We start from the raw sequence: 15,186 nt of genomic DNA on the forward strand, positions 1-15,186 counted from the left end.
AATTCCTTACATGAATACTGCAGCTTCCTTAATGTGTCATGATTTAAAAAAAAGAAACCCCACTGATGAGTATTAAAGTATGTCAGTGTCATCTTGATGATTTGGATTATTTTATTACTATCATGACATGTGATGCTCTGTCAATGTGGACGGGCGTGTGTTATGGGCGTGTCAATCCGGGGAGTGTCTCTATAGAGCCAATCAGGCCACAGAAGTGAGGTCGGTAGGCGGGGTAACTCCTCCCACGCGACCCTGTCCCAGCTGCAGCACGCTTTTGTTCAAACTCAGAAAGTCAGACATTCGCTCCTGTACAGAGGTGCGCTTCTGGGTAACTTACCGAACGTGTTTATAAACATTTTTTTTGGCAGCAACACAGTCAATGTTTTTAAACGGATTCAGCTCGACGTGCTTTTCCTCTTCGGTGCCATTATTTTGGGACAAAGTAAATATTTTTTCTTGCACTTTGGTCGCACTCTCGTGAAGTTGTTTCAGGGACAGCAAGGTGTCGTGTGCGAAGCAACCGGAGTCCCTGGAAGAGGGGGAGGATTTTCCTTGAACCAGTTTTGCTGGAGTATAACTGCTGTCATGTACAGTTAACAAACTAGACAACTCTCTTTTTTTATTGCCTCTTTGACAAAAAAAGAGAGGATAGAGTAAGCTTATGCTACCCTTCATCCTCCTCGCTGGATATCTATGGAGAGGGTATCCTGTATGCTCTCACGCAGCTCTTGGACTTACTTGTGGCCGAGACAGCACCGTGAATGTTGATTTCCCCGACCTGGATAGCAGAAGACGACACACTTAACCTCATTTGAATGCCTTTGCAAGGGGTTTGCTGGTTTCTGTGCTGCAGGCAGGGCTTCAGTTTGCTGGGACGGGACTATGGGGAGAAAGAGGAGGAAGAGTCTTTTGAATTGCGCAACAAGGAGGACTTGACTTCCAATGGACGGGTAAAAACTCTCCACCTGCACCATAACACCCCCCTGTGCATCATGTCTTTATAGATAGGCTGCACTCATTTTAAAGAGTATACATTTAAAAATGTCAAATGTGACTGTAAGAACTGCTCTGTGACCTTGCACATACCTTTGCATTATAACATATCACAAAACAGGGTCATCATAGGGGCTTAATTTCAATGTTGTGCAAATAGATACATGGTTACACTCACACAGGTATTTATTTTGACAAGCAAATGTGCACTGGACTTAAAGACATGATAAGAAATGCAGCCTGAGTGCATGAGATTGCTTTATTTTGAAGTTGCAATTCTTCACATATGAGTTCACATGTTTACCTGTCTGTCCTCAATTGGTTCAATGTTCAATGCAGACCTTTGTCACTGATGGAGGACACTGAATGTGCAGCTGCTGCCCAGTTTTGACATTTAGGTTTGCATGGTCTTGGAGGCTCGGGAAACATTGAGCAATCCTACACACACACACACACACACACACACACACACACACACACACACACACACACACACACACACACACACACACTCTGATGCAAGCTGTAAAAACCAGTGTGTTGAACTGATCCTGTGTGTTTGGCCTGCGTCCGCTCAATTGCAAATAAGACTGCGGCCTTGTCTTCTCTGTAATGTTAGTCATCTGATCAGGCACAGAGAGTTCAGCATTGTCCACCCACTTGTGAGGGGGCATTGTTGCCTTGAATTGAGGTAGACTCTTTCTGTATGACCCAATGCACAGCTCTTTATGTACAGTCTCTTACAAACATTTATATATTTTCAAGTATTTATTGGACCTGGTGCTTTTCTTCACATTGCTCACTCTTTTTAGGGAGGAGGTTCTCATAAATGTTTAGACTGTTGACTTAATCTGCAGTATTTGTTGGTATAATAGGCTTAGGTATTCTGTGCTGCTGAGGCATTATTACACTAACAGTATTCAGATTCAGCTTTATTTATCGCTGAGGGGCAATTCAGTGTCTACAGACCCAGCCTCACATAAACAAACAAGCAAGCAACATCATTCGTTTCTACACAACAATATCAGAGGAGGCCATAAATGACCAGCGAGGAAATAAAAATACAATAATACAGTATGCCCCTGCAGATGAAACTAATACCACCTGGAGCCACTACTTGCATATCCTGCTTATCTATTTATTGGCCCTTTTGTCTGCTTGCAACCAACCAGTATGGCACCATAGCGATTTGCATGAAAACGTTGGGAGCAGATAAGTTTTACACAGTTATTGCCTTAACAGAAGTCTAACAGTACCAGCAACTGCCAGATAAGACCAACATCTGTTGCTCAGGGGTATCCAGAGAGGTGTTGGTGTGTAGCTCCCGTCTTCTTGGCAAACATCCCCGTCTTGGTCATAATATACCATCTGGCTGGCCATTGGTGCTCCATATCTGCAATCAATACAAGATCATAGGAACATGTACTAATGGAGACGCCTGATGGCCCTTTTAAAACAAGACACACATCTCCTTTTCCTGTATCGTTACCGGATCTCTTGTTAAAAATGCAATTTATGCTTCATTTGCAGAATCGAGCCCCACTAAGATTTAATGTTGGTTCATTAAATAGTGGATGTGATGTTTGGAGAGGAATGTGGCTGTATGAAACGACCTTGATTGAGGGATTTGCATTCTGGCCAGTCTTGAGTCTCTCTTAAAGAGGAACAGCTATTCACATGGATGTAACATCTACACAATAATATTTTGTAAGAGAAAGCTGCCTCTTGTTTTGGTATAAGCCTAGGTATGATAGTGCAAAACAATTGTCTAATGTGTTGCTCTCAGTGCTTCTTTGTCTTTAGAGCTGATCTCTGTTATGGCTGTGTTATATCACTGATTATATTCTTAGTTCTATTGATTTTTTGCTCGTAAATATTCATAAATATGAATTGACTTGTCCTGAGCCATAAAAATAATAGTGTGCCTCTATTAATCTGAGTGATATAGTATTTCCCTTGGAGGAACATTTCCTCTTAATCTATCATGTGGTTGGGCCTGTTCAGTTTATCAGATTACTTCTTAATGGGAGGACCCACTTTATTGACTGATGTAATTGACAGTGTTTTACCTCGTTAAAAAAAAAGCAGTAAACTGGACTATTGCAATACACAAGCCATTTTTTGTTATTATAAATGCTCCCAGGTGACCTGAAGTTATTGATTATTGATCCTACTTCCTGCTTGAATCTAATCAATCCACTTCCACAAATCCTGTTTCCTCTTGATCTGTGTCACTGATTTATACTGGATATTGTAATTCTGTATCAATAGTTCACACTGAGCCAAAAAATTAAGACCACAGCTGAACCACTCTATGCCAATTTCATCAGCTGACCTACTCTCAGCCAACGCAATTTGTTATGCTCCCGAGGGCCCCTCCTCTCAGAATATACAGATCTAGCTTATACTGTTTTCCATGGTGGGAGGGGAAGGGGATGAAGATGGTCTACAGTGAGGGATGAAGATGGTCTACAATGATTCCCAGGGAAAGCCCCTCAGGGCAACTTTCCATCGTTTATCCAGAGAGCTCCATTTCATTCAGAGCTTGACAAGCCACATTTTCATACAGCAGGTCAGACCTCCCTGGGCGTATGTGTGTGTGTCTTTTGGGCTTTGTAATGCTCAAATACTCCATTTAGTAGGCCTCTGTCCAGCTCCTGCCAGAGATGACCACAATAACCCAGAGGTCTGGTGGAGTCTCCCTCGCTTAAAACATCCAAAACCTTCACCACAATCTCCAGCTTCGTTTCCAACATGCTGCCAGAGGGATGCCATGAAGTGTAGCATCCACAAAGCACCAAAGCCATAGGTGACACACTGTTCCTTGCCAAGACTCTTCTCACTGAGGTTGGAATCATGAGTCAGTGCTGACGCTTGTGTAGGCTTGGCCCTTAAGAGCACAGTCTTTCCCTGCATGTTTACAGTCCTCATTCAAAGAAACTGCTCTCTAACAGCTGCCCAAACAGTCACACTGAGCTGAATGCCTCCAGTGTTGGGACAGCAAGTCACTAAATTTAGGACAGGACATCCGTCATTCTCTCTTCTTTCCATGTTTCCACTGAAACTTTATTCAGTTTTGTATGCAACGTGAAGTCACGTTTACCACTAAACTACCACCACAAAGTGTTTAGGCCCGGGGACCGGAGTACCGCAGTGCATCCTGTTATAAAGGGGCACAGTTCGACTATGCTGTGAGCGGGTCTTATTAACCATCACTACTGCCCTCTGTCTTCAGAGGTGTCATGGTACGCTGGTTTATATTTGGTTTCCGTTGCGTCTCTGCCTCACCACCTCCAGGCCACACATCTGGTCTTCAGGCCGACACTGGCTGAGCCCAAGCATTTCCTCCTGGTTACTCAGCCTCCCAGGAGAGCTGGAGGGAGAGAGAGAGAGAGAGAGAGTAGACGAAGGGAAAGCGAGAGCGGAAGTCAGCCACGGAACGAACACATCACGGCATCTTTCCCTCTTTCCCTCCATGCTCTGCTCTAGTCTGGAGTGATTCATCCCTTGCCCGTCCAAAGGGAGAGCTTTTGCCAGGGCTCTGCATCGCACGCTATCCTTGTTCCTCATCCCACAGCCCATTAACTCCATTGGAAAGCAATTTTTCTGTAAATTCACGTAAAAGTCACGTTTTGTGGAGAATTACACAAAATGTTTTAACTTGATCTTCTTGACCCATTTAGTTTATTGATCATTTGATTAGTTTATATCATGGAATTACAGTTTTGCAGTCATTGATGTGATTCTTATTGATTTGTCATTATCAGCCATGGCTGTCTGTCAGACTTTTCTACTCTAGGGCTGTTAGCTTGGCTAAATCATTTATGGTTAACGGGGAATTACCGTTCACACTCTTCCATCCACAAGACGCTCTCTGACACTGTTCAGTTATTCTTGTCTGTCTGGTTTGACATTTACAGTACAGTACCTCTCCCTGAGTTAAACATTAATTAGATCTCATTATCCAAACTCTCATCTTTTCCTCTGTTGCCATCCGCCTTAAGGTGTGTTTAGACCAAAGATTCACAATGAGACAAAACCATTTTAGAACATTGCAGGGAAAAGTTGCAGAGGTGTAAACTGGCCCGTCTCAGCTTGACTCAAGACGGCTAGTGGTGTCGCATACAACTCAGCTTGTCAAGTTGCCATTGGCTGGTTTTAGAACGTAAGGCATGTCACCTGTTTCAACAGCCAATCAGCTCGTAGTGAAGTCTGCCGATCGAGTCAATTACAAACTGTCTTCTGGTGGAAATGGAAGAAAGAAGGGTCACCACATCAATTTGTTTGGGGGAACAGTCATGTCTGTATGAATCAAGCCTTAAAATGAGCAATTTTGCAATAAAAGTACAATCCAAATTCTGGACCCTGTTTTTAAAGAAAATGTTTTTGCTGTTTCATCAATACTAGAACTGCAACTGTAGCAAGTAACTCACTATCACTATCCTTATTCATATTTTAATACGTTATGTAGCTAGGAAAAAGCCTGAAAAGATGGCAGTTTAAACCAGAAGTACAGAGAGTGGTTGCTACGGAAACGATACACCGTCTTAACTAGTTGCACTGGTGTAAATTGGCAGGTTTCTGAACGTTGCAGACTGGCGCATTGCAAGTAGTTGCAAATTTCCTCTCGACTTGTTGCAAATCTTCGGTCTGAACTGGCCTTTATAAATATCACAGATTCCATACTAGCCTATAAATTTGCAGTTCATGTTTTCTTTGTTATTTTTGAGCCATCCAAAAAGAAGAAGTAGACTGTTTTTGCAGGGCAAGGGCTATACTTAGGCTAGTTTGCCCAGTAGTAAAGTGTGGTGTGTGAACTGTGAGGGGGCCCAGAGCTGACCTGGATAGTGTTTCAGGTAGGCCAACACCAGCGAGCTGGGCTGGGGCAGCCACAGGAGCTCGCTCAAGGCTGTGGCTCACAGAGACAACAAGTCAGGCCATGGGGACACACAGTGCTTCCCTGCACACCAGGGAATCAGTCCAAATTGTACACAGGCAAGCTCTGATGTCTGATGGGGGTTTCCAAGGTCAGGTTGGGAATCTAGAGGCCTAAACTCTGTGAAAGGAAACATCCTCTCCCATCTTCTGCTTACCAGGGGAGTCCTGGAATGAAAAGTTCATTGTTCGGCCCATGAAATTTAATTTGACGTGTCTGCCAGTGGCAGTCCCAATTTCATACAAAACTGGTGTCCAAGAAAGCTAGCTGGCTCGCAGTTGGGATCACTTCTCTTACATTTAGCTTGTAATTTGTGTAAGATTTGTGGCTGTGTTCATCAGATAACTATCATTAGTACGCCATCATTTTACTATGCAAATGCTGTCTCTATACAATTCCCCTTGAGGTCTTTGTCTTTCTCACTTGTTTTCATCATGCGAACAGCCTTACCATAAACCTGTGGCAATATAAACATGTGGATAGAGAAGATGAAGGCAACTGTGCTTGTTATGAGGGCAATCTTTAAGACCCGGGTTATTTTTAGGTTAACAACATTTTCAGAGAAATGACTGATCTGAATTAAAGCTTTTGGGGTTTGCTGGTTGGGGTGCACGCAGCTATTGCACAAAAGATTCCTCTGTTCCCCACTCCTGTATTAAATGAGGCTGTTTTGCATGCCATATTTCTCCCCACCAGCTCACCCCTTGCAAGTGAAAGCCAAGCATTACAGGAACAGAGCAGCTATGTGCTTAGACTGCCAGGAACGGCCACATGCTCTACTGTAACATGGCCACTGAAGGCAAACCCTTGAGGGATCACTTCAACCTGTGAACTAGTTACACGGACAGACTACTGTTTGTGTTGCATTATTATCTATTTACCCTATTCTCTCTCTTCTGTTGACAGAGTCCAGCTGAGGTGACTGTTTCTCAACCAACTTGCACAGCCAACGGAACAAATGGGTAAGGAGCGAGAGAACCAGATTTTTTTCCACAAATTTTAGGAAGTAATAGTTCCTTCTTTTGCTTATATACTTCCTCTGCGTTCTGGGGATTTCTGTATTTATCCTCAGGCAGGCACATGGATAACTATAAGCCAATCACTTGATTTTTCACTTCCCTCTGCTGTGTATGTTATCTCATGTGCCTGACCTCATATCCACACATATTCTCACATGTGCACACATACACCACACACTCACATGTTTATTGACATGTTTATTTTTATTTATTCTTATTTATTTATTTATGTTTGATCATTGTGGCACCTAACAGAGCAGCACTTAATTTAATTGTATTGTTCACAATATAATGACATTAAAGACTTTGACTTTTTGACTTTGACTTTGATGATCTGACATTTTCAAGCTGCAGTGGTTCTTTGACTGTCTATAAATGATGTCAGTTTTCACACATTAGTCTCTTGGCTGTGTGAGTTATTTCAAAGAATGACTCAGATGTCATTGGAGGCTACATTGGACTATAGTATATCAATTGTGAACCTAGACCATTGTGACCATTCACAGTTGTAATGCCAGGCTAACTGTCCAGTTTCCAGATCCACAAATTCAATCACATGATTTATTTGAAGGCTCAAACTGCTGGTAACAAGAACCCACTATGCTTCTCACGAACAATGAAATCCAAATGGTCATGTGGTTGACAAGTGAATACTAGTGACAATGAAAAAAGAGTGATTCATGGAGGGCTTGATCCAGACTATTAGTGCTGGGCTGTGATCTCAGACAGTGATGTAGCCAGGCTCTGCTCCAGTCTATCTCTGGCATCGTGCCTTTATCATCCCCCTACCCCCTTCCCTCATCCACAATCTCTACTGTACATCTGCCGACTCACAAATGAGTCACAAAGCTTGACTTGTCGTACACATCAAATGAATAGAAAAGGGTCTGCAACAACTATCTATAAGTAGAGAGCTGCCACAGGAAGTGGTTAGGGAAGCTGAGACATTTTGCTGGAATCATACAGGACATGCCATTTCTTGAGGCTTGAGGGAAAGAAGAAAGAGAAGAAGTATGGAGGGAGGTAGGCAGGCTAACTGGACTGAGTGACTCAGTCCCACCTCAGCAGCACTCCCAGATGAGGTGTGGCTCGGCTGTGTGTATGTGTGTGTGTCACTTCTCCAGTATTGTGAAGGTGGCCTCAGGCCACATGGCATAATTAACTACAGGTTTTTAAGGGAGTGTGTTAAAAGCCTGGCTGTAATCATCACACTGAGTGCAAGATTAGAGAGCGTGGTGCTTGGTCATTACCTGGCCAATGACAGGACACGCCCAGATGTTCAGCTGTATGGAGGGAAAGCCAAGCCAGGCTCTGATAAGTCAGGGCATTGTGATGTAGTAAATCTTGCCATATCCATTTATCTCAAGTAACAGACAGGGCAGCTCTGGTTTACTTTGTACTTTTATTGAGCCATTGAATTAATGTTGATATTAATCTCATTGGTTTGAGTAGTGGCTGAGATGTGATGGTGATGAATTGGGGGGGTTTATGTTCACCATGCTGGATTGAGGTTAATTTGGAAATGCTCATATAATTTGTCATGCTGCTGGCATGATATGGTTAGGCTGGAAAGGAGATAGGCCCCGCCTCTGTTAAAACAGATGTGGTGGGTACAGACACATGTATGGAGTATTACCAGCATATTTTGAATATCATATACTAAAGCTGCATGAGAATAGATGTTGATACTATATTTGACTGTACTGTGATTTTATGCTTTTTCGAGTCTTCAGTTAAAACAGTCCACAGTCAAATGATTTGTCTTTTCTAATCATAGTACTGACATGGGCAATAATTACACATGGGTACAATGTGAAACATCATCTTACTGTGTCTCTAAAAATGTGAAACGGAACAAGCTAGTCACAATGTGAAAAGTTGTACAGTTATTAAATATATATTTTATGAGACAGTGACAAGCAGTGGGAGATGATGGTAAGTTGATTTTAGGTGACTGTGTATTGCAGCCCTGTGTTTCATATTTGGACATGGTGGCGTATGATGCATGCACTCTTATCACTTGTAAATCAAAACTCTGGCATCTAAAATTAAGAATTATATCAAACATACTACAATGCAATTGATCATAATTTTGTTATGTTTAAAACAAAAGATTTAACTGCCCCCTTTAAGCTGACAGATGTTTTGTTGCTGTAACTCTCTTTATGGCGCCTTGTTGTCTTTGTTCTGTAAACTTTATCACTTTATAGGTTTGAAACATCTTGCCAAAGCACTACAGTTGAGAATCAGCCAACTGGTTAACGCTGGCACATTTACAGGAACGTTGATGAATGTGTGTTGTACATAAATCAATGAAATGAAAAATGAAACTGCAGAGGCTGAGCTGGAGAGGCAGGAAACAAAGTTTTAAGTGATAACATCAGCTTGGCCTATGTCAGTTGTCCTGTAATAGATTTTGTGTTTGCACAGACCCCTCTCGGTTGCAGGCAGCTTAGTCAAGGTGTGTGTGATGGATGTATCTCTTCATGAAGACAATGCAAGATCCTTCTGTCTGTCTCGCTCAGTTAGTGCAAAGTGCCAAAAAGCTTGCTCTCTCCTGCTGTGCTCACACTCTGATCTGTCTTACATCATCACTATTTTTTCATCCCCACTTTCCTCGCTCTCAAGTTCCTTCTCATAGTTGGGGCAGAGCAGAGTACAAACTGTACCGGAAGGAACGTCTCTTTCTCACCATTTGTTCCATCTGCTTTCTCATTAGCCTCCTTTCTTCTCTGATGGCATCTGACCATCAAAAACCTTTTTTTGGTGTGGGCTGCCAGGCTCGCTTTCATGACTGAAAGAGACCACTGTTTCAGAAAGTATTTAATGTATGTGTGTGTGAGAGTGTGTATGTATGCATGAAATATGTGGGTGTTTGCGTGATAAACTTGACAACAAGTGGGCCCCTGGTAATTGCCTGTCTGAGTGTCTGTCGGCCTGTCTGTCAACCATCCAACTATCACAAACTTGGCCTGTTTACAACATCAGAAAATATAGAACGTTTTAATTCACATCAAGTTTCACCAGCAAAGTGACTTCATTCAGACTTTTTTTTTTTTTTTTAAATCCCTAACTCTCTATCATGAAGTTTCTTGCTGATCACACACTCTCCTTCAGTCACAAACTCAGACTTCCTGTCACACACACAACCACCCCACCTCCCAACCCCTCCCCCCTCCTCCTTTCTCAAAACATGACTTTTTTCCTCTCCCCTCTGCCTAGTTTCTTGGCAGTTGTCTTGAGTAAACAGCGTATTTTTAGCTGGGAGGTCATATAGGCCCAGTCTTAATCACCACATTCCCATTTTCCCACCAGCCCAGCTTCAGCTGGAAGCCCAAGCAGTCAGCCCATGCAATGTGGGGGAGGGGATAGGGACTGGAGAGAGTGGATTTCTATAAAGAGAAACCGTGATTATTTAGTGTGACAGTATGACCCCCTGCATTTTTTCAATTAATGTTGTCTCAGATAGTGTTCTTTATCCTTGGTGCATGTTTGGATATCTAATAAACTGTGGCTAACTTGATTCATGCCTGACATGTAAAGTACATGAGCCCTAATGGAGCTGGACATCAAAAAAGCAGCCAGTTTGAGGTCATTTGTTTGAATGCCTTTTTGGACCCATCTGGGTTTTACATCCATCAGATAAATCTCCAAAGTATTTCTGTGACACATCCGTGCAAGGGTCATTTTTTGCAACCGTGCATTTCCTCGTGGTCACAAGGACCCACTTTGTATGCTGGAACATGTCTCCACTGTTTCCACTGCGGTCATCCAAGCCCAAGAGCAAGGACACTACTTTTCTAACTTTAATTAGCCGTCTCTGCATTTTGATTAGACTCTGGACTGAAATCAATTACTCATCACTCCAGCAGCCACCACCAGACAGACAAGAACTAATCAACTCATGGCGCTGCTCATATTTGGTGAATTTAAGTGTGTCACCATCATTGTCACCATGAAAGGACCGCAGATAGTATGCTTGTGTTGACCTGCTGTTGATTTGAGTAGATCTATAGCTGTTTGGAGCAGAGACACTGATGACTGAAGTATTTTTGAGCAATGTAAATGCTTACTGGAAACTCTACTTATCACATAATGACAGTGGAAGACAGGGCACGGTAGGAGGCCAGCTCAAGATCTACAAGTTTTGAGGTTGTAATGATGTAGCTAGCACTTAGGTGCAGTGACATTAAATCAACTGCTTCATGCTGATAAAGAAACGCTGACGGCTTACCCACAAAGCCACCCAGGTATTTGCGCTTACACCTCCTTTCAGAACTGCGTGGGTGTGTATAAACCATACTTGACTGACACTTCCCTGACGCTCCTGTTAGTTTTGTTGCACCTGTTAGGGCGGAACAACTTAAACCTTTATCACTCAGGTAATTGCCAATAAATCTCCTCCCAACTAAATCTGAGCAGAGGTCAGCCAAATTGAATCTAAAATGCTGATGTGGGTGTTTAGGGCCATTAATAACACTGTACTGTAGCTGTGTATTTAAGTGTAGTATTAGTATATTTAAGACCATTATTTCATAAAATACCATCATACTGTTTTATATATTAAGACATATTTTTGGGATCGAAAGGCAATTTTTAATACACTAGACTATCAACGTGTCATACATGACAATACCAAGTAGCTAGACTTTTTTTTAAAGTCCTCCTTTGATGTGGTGCAAGCAGAGATATGACAGTTGTCCTGGTGTTATATGAACATACCAGACAACTAGGTGATTTTTATTCTTCCTCTTCCTCTTTGCATCATACAAAGTTTCTCATTAACGTACAGGGCATGGAGAACATTTGCACCTGGCACGCCTATACAGGATCTCAATAAATGCTCTAGATGTATCATAGAATGGTATTTGTTGGTTTCTATAGGGAAATCTCTCTAACTATGTTTCTTCGTTTCTGATTTTTAATTTCACAACTTCCTCTTTCTGACTTTGCAGGAAGCTTGCAGTTTGTGTTTGCTGGTCTAAGCTGACCTATGCAATCTGGGCTGTGGACATTTTCCTCTTCACTTTCATAAACAAATCATTGCAAAGGTATTTTGCCCGTAAACCCAGGTTGCACTTCTACTGAAACTTGTCAGTGTTTGTAAAAGGAAAACTACCGGCACAGTGTATTCATTTCAATCAAGACTCATACCACAGGGCAGAGGAAATACCTTGATTTTCAACACATGACTTCAACAGTTGAGTGGTGTGACATTTAAAATGATGCACCTCTTCTGTTCTTCCCTCCGCAGCAGCTGATGTTTAGTCCACAAGAGGAGGGCAACAGAGACAGAGAGAAAGATGCTGTCTGTAGATGGACACTCACTCTATTCTCCGTGCTGTCTAATCCCCATGTCAAATTGTTTCCTGCACTCCACAGGAAGTTGCCCACCAAAGGCCCCACCGTCATGGCCTCTGCTAGGGCTTCTGGGAATGTGGGGGCGGTAGCATGGAGAGGCTGGGAGAGGGAAAGGGGGGGGCGGTTGAGTGGAGGTGGGGGTTGTAAGGCTGCTGGACAGCTGTGGAGAGTCAAAGCCCCCACATCAACAGCGCACAAACATTTCCCCCAAGCTGTACAACGTGAATTATTTGTCAGCACATCTTTTATCTTGGTACATCATAGATTGAGTGGAGTGTGACTAGAAATACAGTTTAGACTGAATGTCAGAGTAACACTGACAAGGCCCAAGTGTGTGTAATGCTTAGGACACGCCAGAACACTTAAAAGAAGGTTTTTCTGGATATGAAACCAAAACCATGTTATTGTGTCTGTTCTGGTTCAATCTTCAAAGCTTATTTGATAATTGGTAAAACAGAACCAAGTAAATCCTCTTTTTTTGCCCTTATGACCTGGGCAGTAGCACTTTAGTTAACTAACTACATAGTTATGCACTATGAATATTGTGTGTGTGTGTGTGTGTGTGTGAGTGTGTGAGTGAGAGATTGCATCTTTTACATTTTACAACAGCATACCAACTTATCTTCTTAAACTTACAACCTCTTATAATGACAAAAAGTTTGAGGGTAAATAATATGAAAAAACCTGGAAGAAAAAAAGGATGTATGAAATAAAGGATCTTGTACCATTATGAGAAATGTGTTGTCATAATGGAACTAGTTTTTATAATGAGACACTAAGCAGATTTAGTTGTAGAGACAGCATTACGCTGCTGGGGTTTCCAGCCAGTCTCGAAGGGAAATTTTGGACATTAGCCTGGGTTTTTGGACACAATGGTAAAAATGACGCTGCCAAGCCAGCATTTTAAATTGAAGGTCAGGCTAGTGTGTACTGCTAAAGGTCAAAACCTGGGTTTAGACCTGTGCTTCCTCCTCCTCCTCCCTCTTTCCTCTTTACATGACCTAAGAGATGCACTAAAGTTGACTTATAAAATAGTTCAAGTTTTTCATGGGAACAGATCAGGGCAGGGAACCTGATTTCTCTCTGTGCTAGCAGCATTGCAAAACACCCACATTTCTTAGAAATCTTCACACAAGAGCCAAATTTGATCTGATCTATCTCATCTAATACATAATGTTGATATATGTGATATACTTTCAAGATGGACTGCCATGTGCCACATAATTTCGTATAAAACTGTGAAATTGAGAGTCACTTTGGTTCAAATCTTGCAGCTGGTTACATCAGTTCAGTTCCCAAGTTCAGACAAGGCCAAGTTAAAATATTAATGCATGCTAAATTGAGATTTTCTTACTACCAAATCAAAATGGATTTCATCATAAAAAAATATAGTTGATGTATTTACACCTAACTGCTAGATGTAAGCATAAACTTTGTTTTGCATACTTGACATGTAACTAATATGTATTATGAGGCAGGAATGATTACCTTTCTTTTGATTCAATACTTTTCAAATTAATCTAAAATCTATCTTGACTTACAGGACAACCTGACTTTTGTTGATCACCACTTTGAAATGAACTAATGTTTTCTAAGAATTTAGGGTTAGGGTTACAAATAGCTGAATCCTGAACAGCCCTGCATTAAAGCCAAAACAGTAGTATAGGAATGCTCTTTTTTATATTGCTTTTGACATGTTGAATGCAAGCCCATCACAGATATAGCAGACAATAATCCATGACATTGAATATAAACACCCCCACTGTGCACACCAGGCTATATTCTCCTGTCTGGGTGTAGTTTTTCTATAGATCTAATCCCTGTCCCGTTTGGGCTGCATATAGACTAACTGCCTGTCTACTTGCATGTCTCCGTTATGTAGCAGGGGTTATTAACAACCTCAAATAAGAGACGTCCTCACATTTCTGTGTTTATTTTAATGCCTTTTAAGCAGTGACTGTGGATGCAGGGACTGTCAGAGGTCCCCAAAGGCTGCTGCTGTAGCAGGCGAGCAGGCTTAGTTATACAGCTTGACAGAGTATAATGTGACAGGATCCTGAATCTCTCTTTCTCACCTCTGCTTTCTGGCGATACTCTGGACCAGTTCATATACACATACAGAAAAACTGGCCACAATATAGAGTTTCACTGTGTCTGAACATGTGCCTTATTTAGAGAATGATGCCATTCGGTTAGGTTCCACCACTACAGATATATGTCATAAAGCAAACACATTTTATGCATGGTAAGCACTGCTTGAAAGTACAGGGTCAATTAGATAAACCATGGTATAGACAGGATCGGGTCAGCGCACACGGAAAGAAAGGAAATGGCCTCTGCGGTCTTGTAAGCTGAGTCAAAGCAGATAAGGCTATATTCAGACTCATTGATTACTGCTGTCTTCCGTGAGGAGGAACCTTCTGAGATTATCAGATCAATAAGGACATAAATCAGCTGGCCAAGGTTTAGGAAACTGGAGGCCAGATATCCCTGGGAGTGAGGGCTAGATTCATTTCCTGAGCAGTGATCCCAGGAGGCGGCGGACAGGAAGGAAGGAGGGGTTTGTCACTTGTATACCTCACATGCTAGTTAGACCCAGGAAACAGAAAATAAACGAATAATTAGATAAATATATGAGGACAGATAAAACCTCTAAACAATCTAATAGACTGGAAATGGGCCTTAGCCTGAGATAACAAAGTCTGTGTTTGTCCACAGCATTGCCCAGCCAAACGCTGAAGTGGAGTAGTGGCTGTATACGTGGTAGTGAGGCATTAAAGAAGGAAAGAAAGAACCAGTGGTTCAGCAGATTTACAGATGTTTTTGATGTTTATGGTTTTAACTAATCATGGCTGTGACCTATTGAACCTTCTGCCT

At 42.0% G+C, this 15,186-nt stretch overlaps 1 protein-coding gene across 2 annotated transcripts in view; it reads left to right on the forward strand.

Annotated features, from left to right (window-relative positions):
* Positions 1 to 307: 307 nt before the first annotated feature.
* plekhh3 (pleckstrin homology, MyTH4 and FERM domain containing H3) overlaps positions 308 to 15,186 on the forward strand; it is a 30,582-nt gene continuing 15,703 nt past the window's right edge. For both annotated transcript variants that reach the window (XM_053338300.1, XM_053338301.1), the window contains exons 1-2: positions 308 to 950; positions 6,836 to 6,891. In XM_053338300.1, coding sequence (XP_053194275.1) covers positions 816 to 950; positions 6,836 to 6,891 — 191 coding nt within the window. In that variant the 5' untranslated portion in view covers positions 308 to 815. The remainder of the gene's footprint in view (positions 951 to 6,835; positions 6,892 to 15,186) is intronic.

Source organism: Scomber japonicus, chromosome 18 (genome assembly GCF_027409825.1).
Source record: "Scomber japonicus isolate fScoJap1 chromosome 18, fScoJap1.pri, whole genome shotgun sequence".
In the NCBI taxonomy this organism is placed as follows: Eukaryota; Metazoa; Chordata; class Actinopteri; order Scombriformes; family Scombridae; genus Scomber; species Scomber japonicus.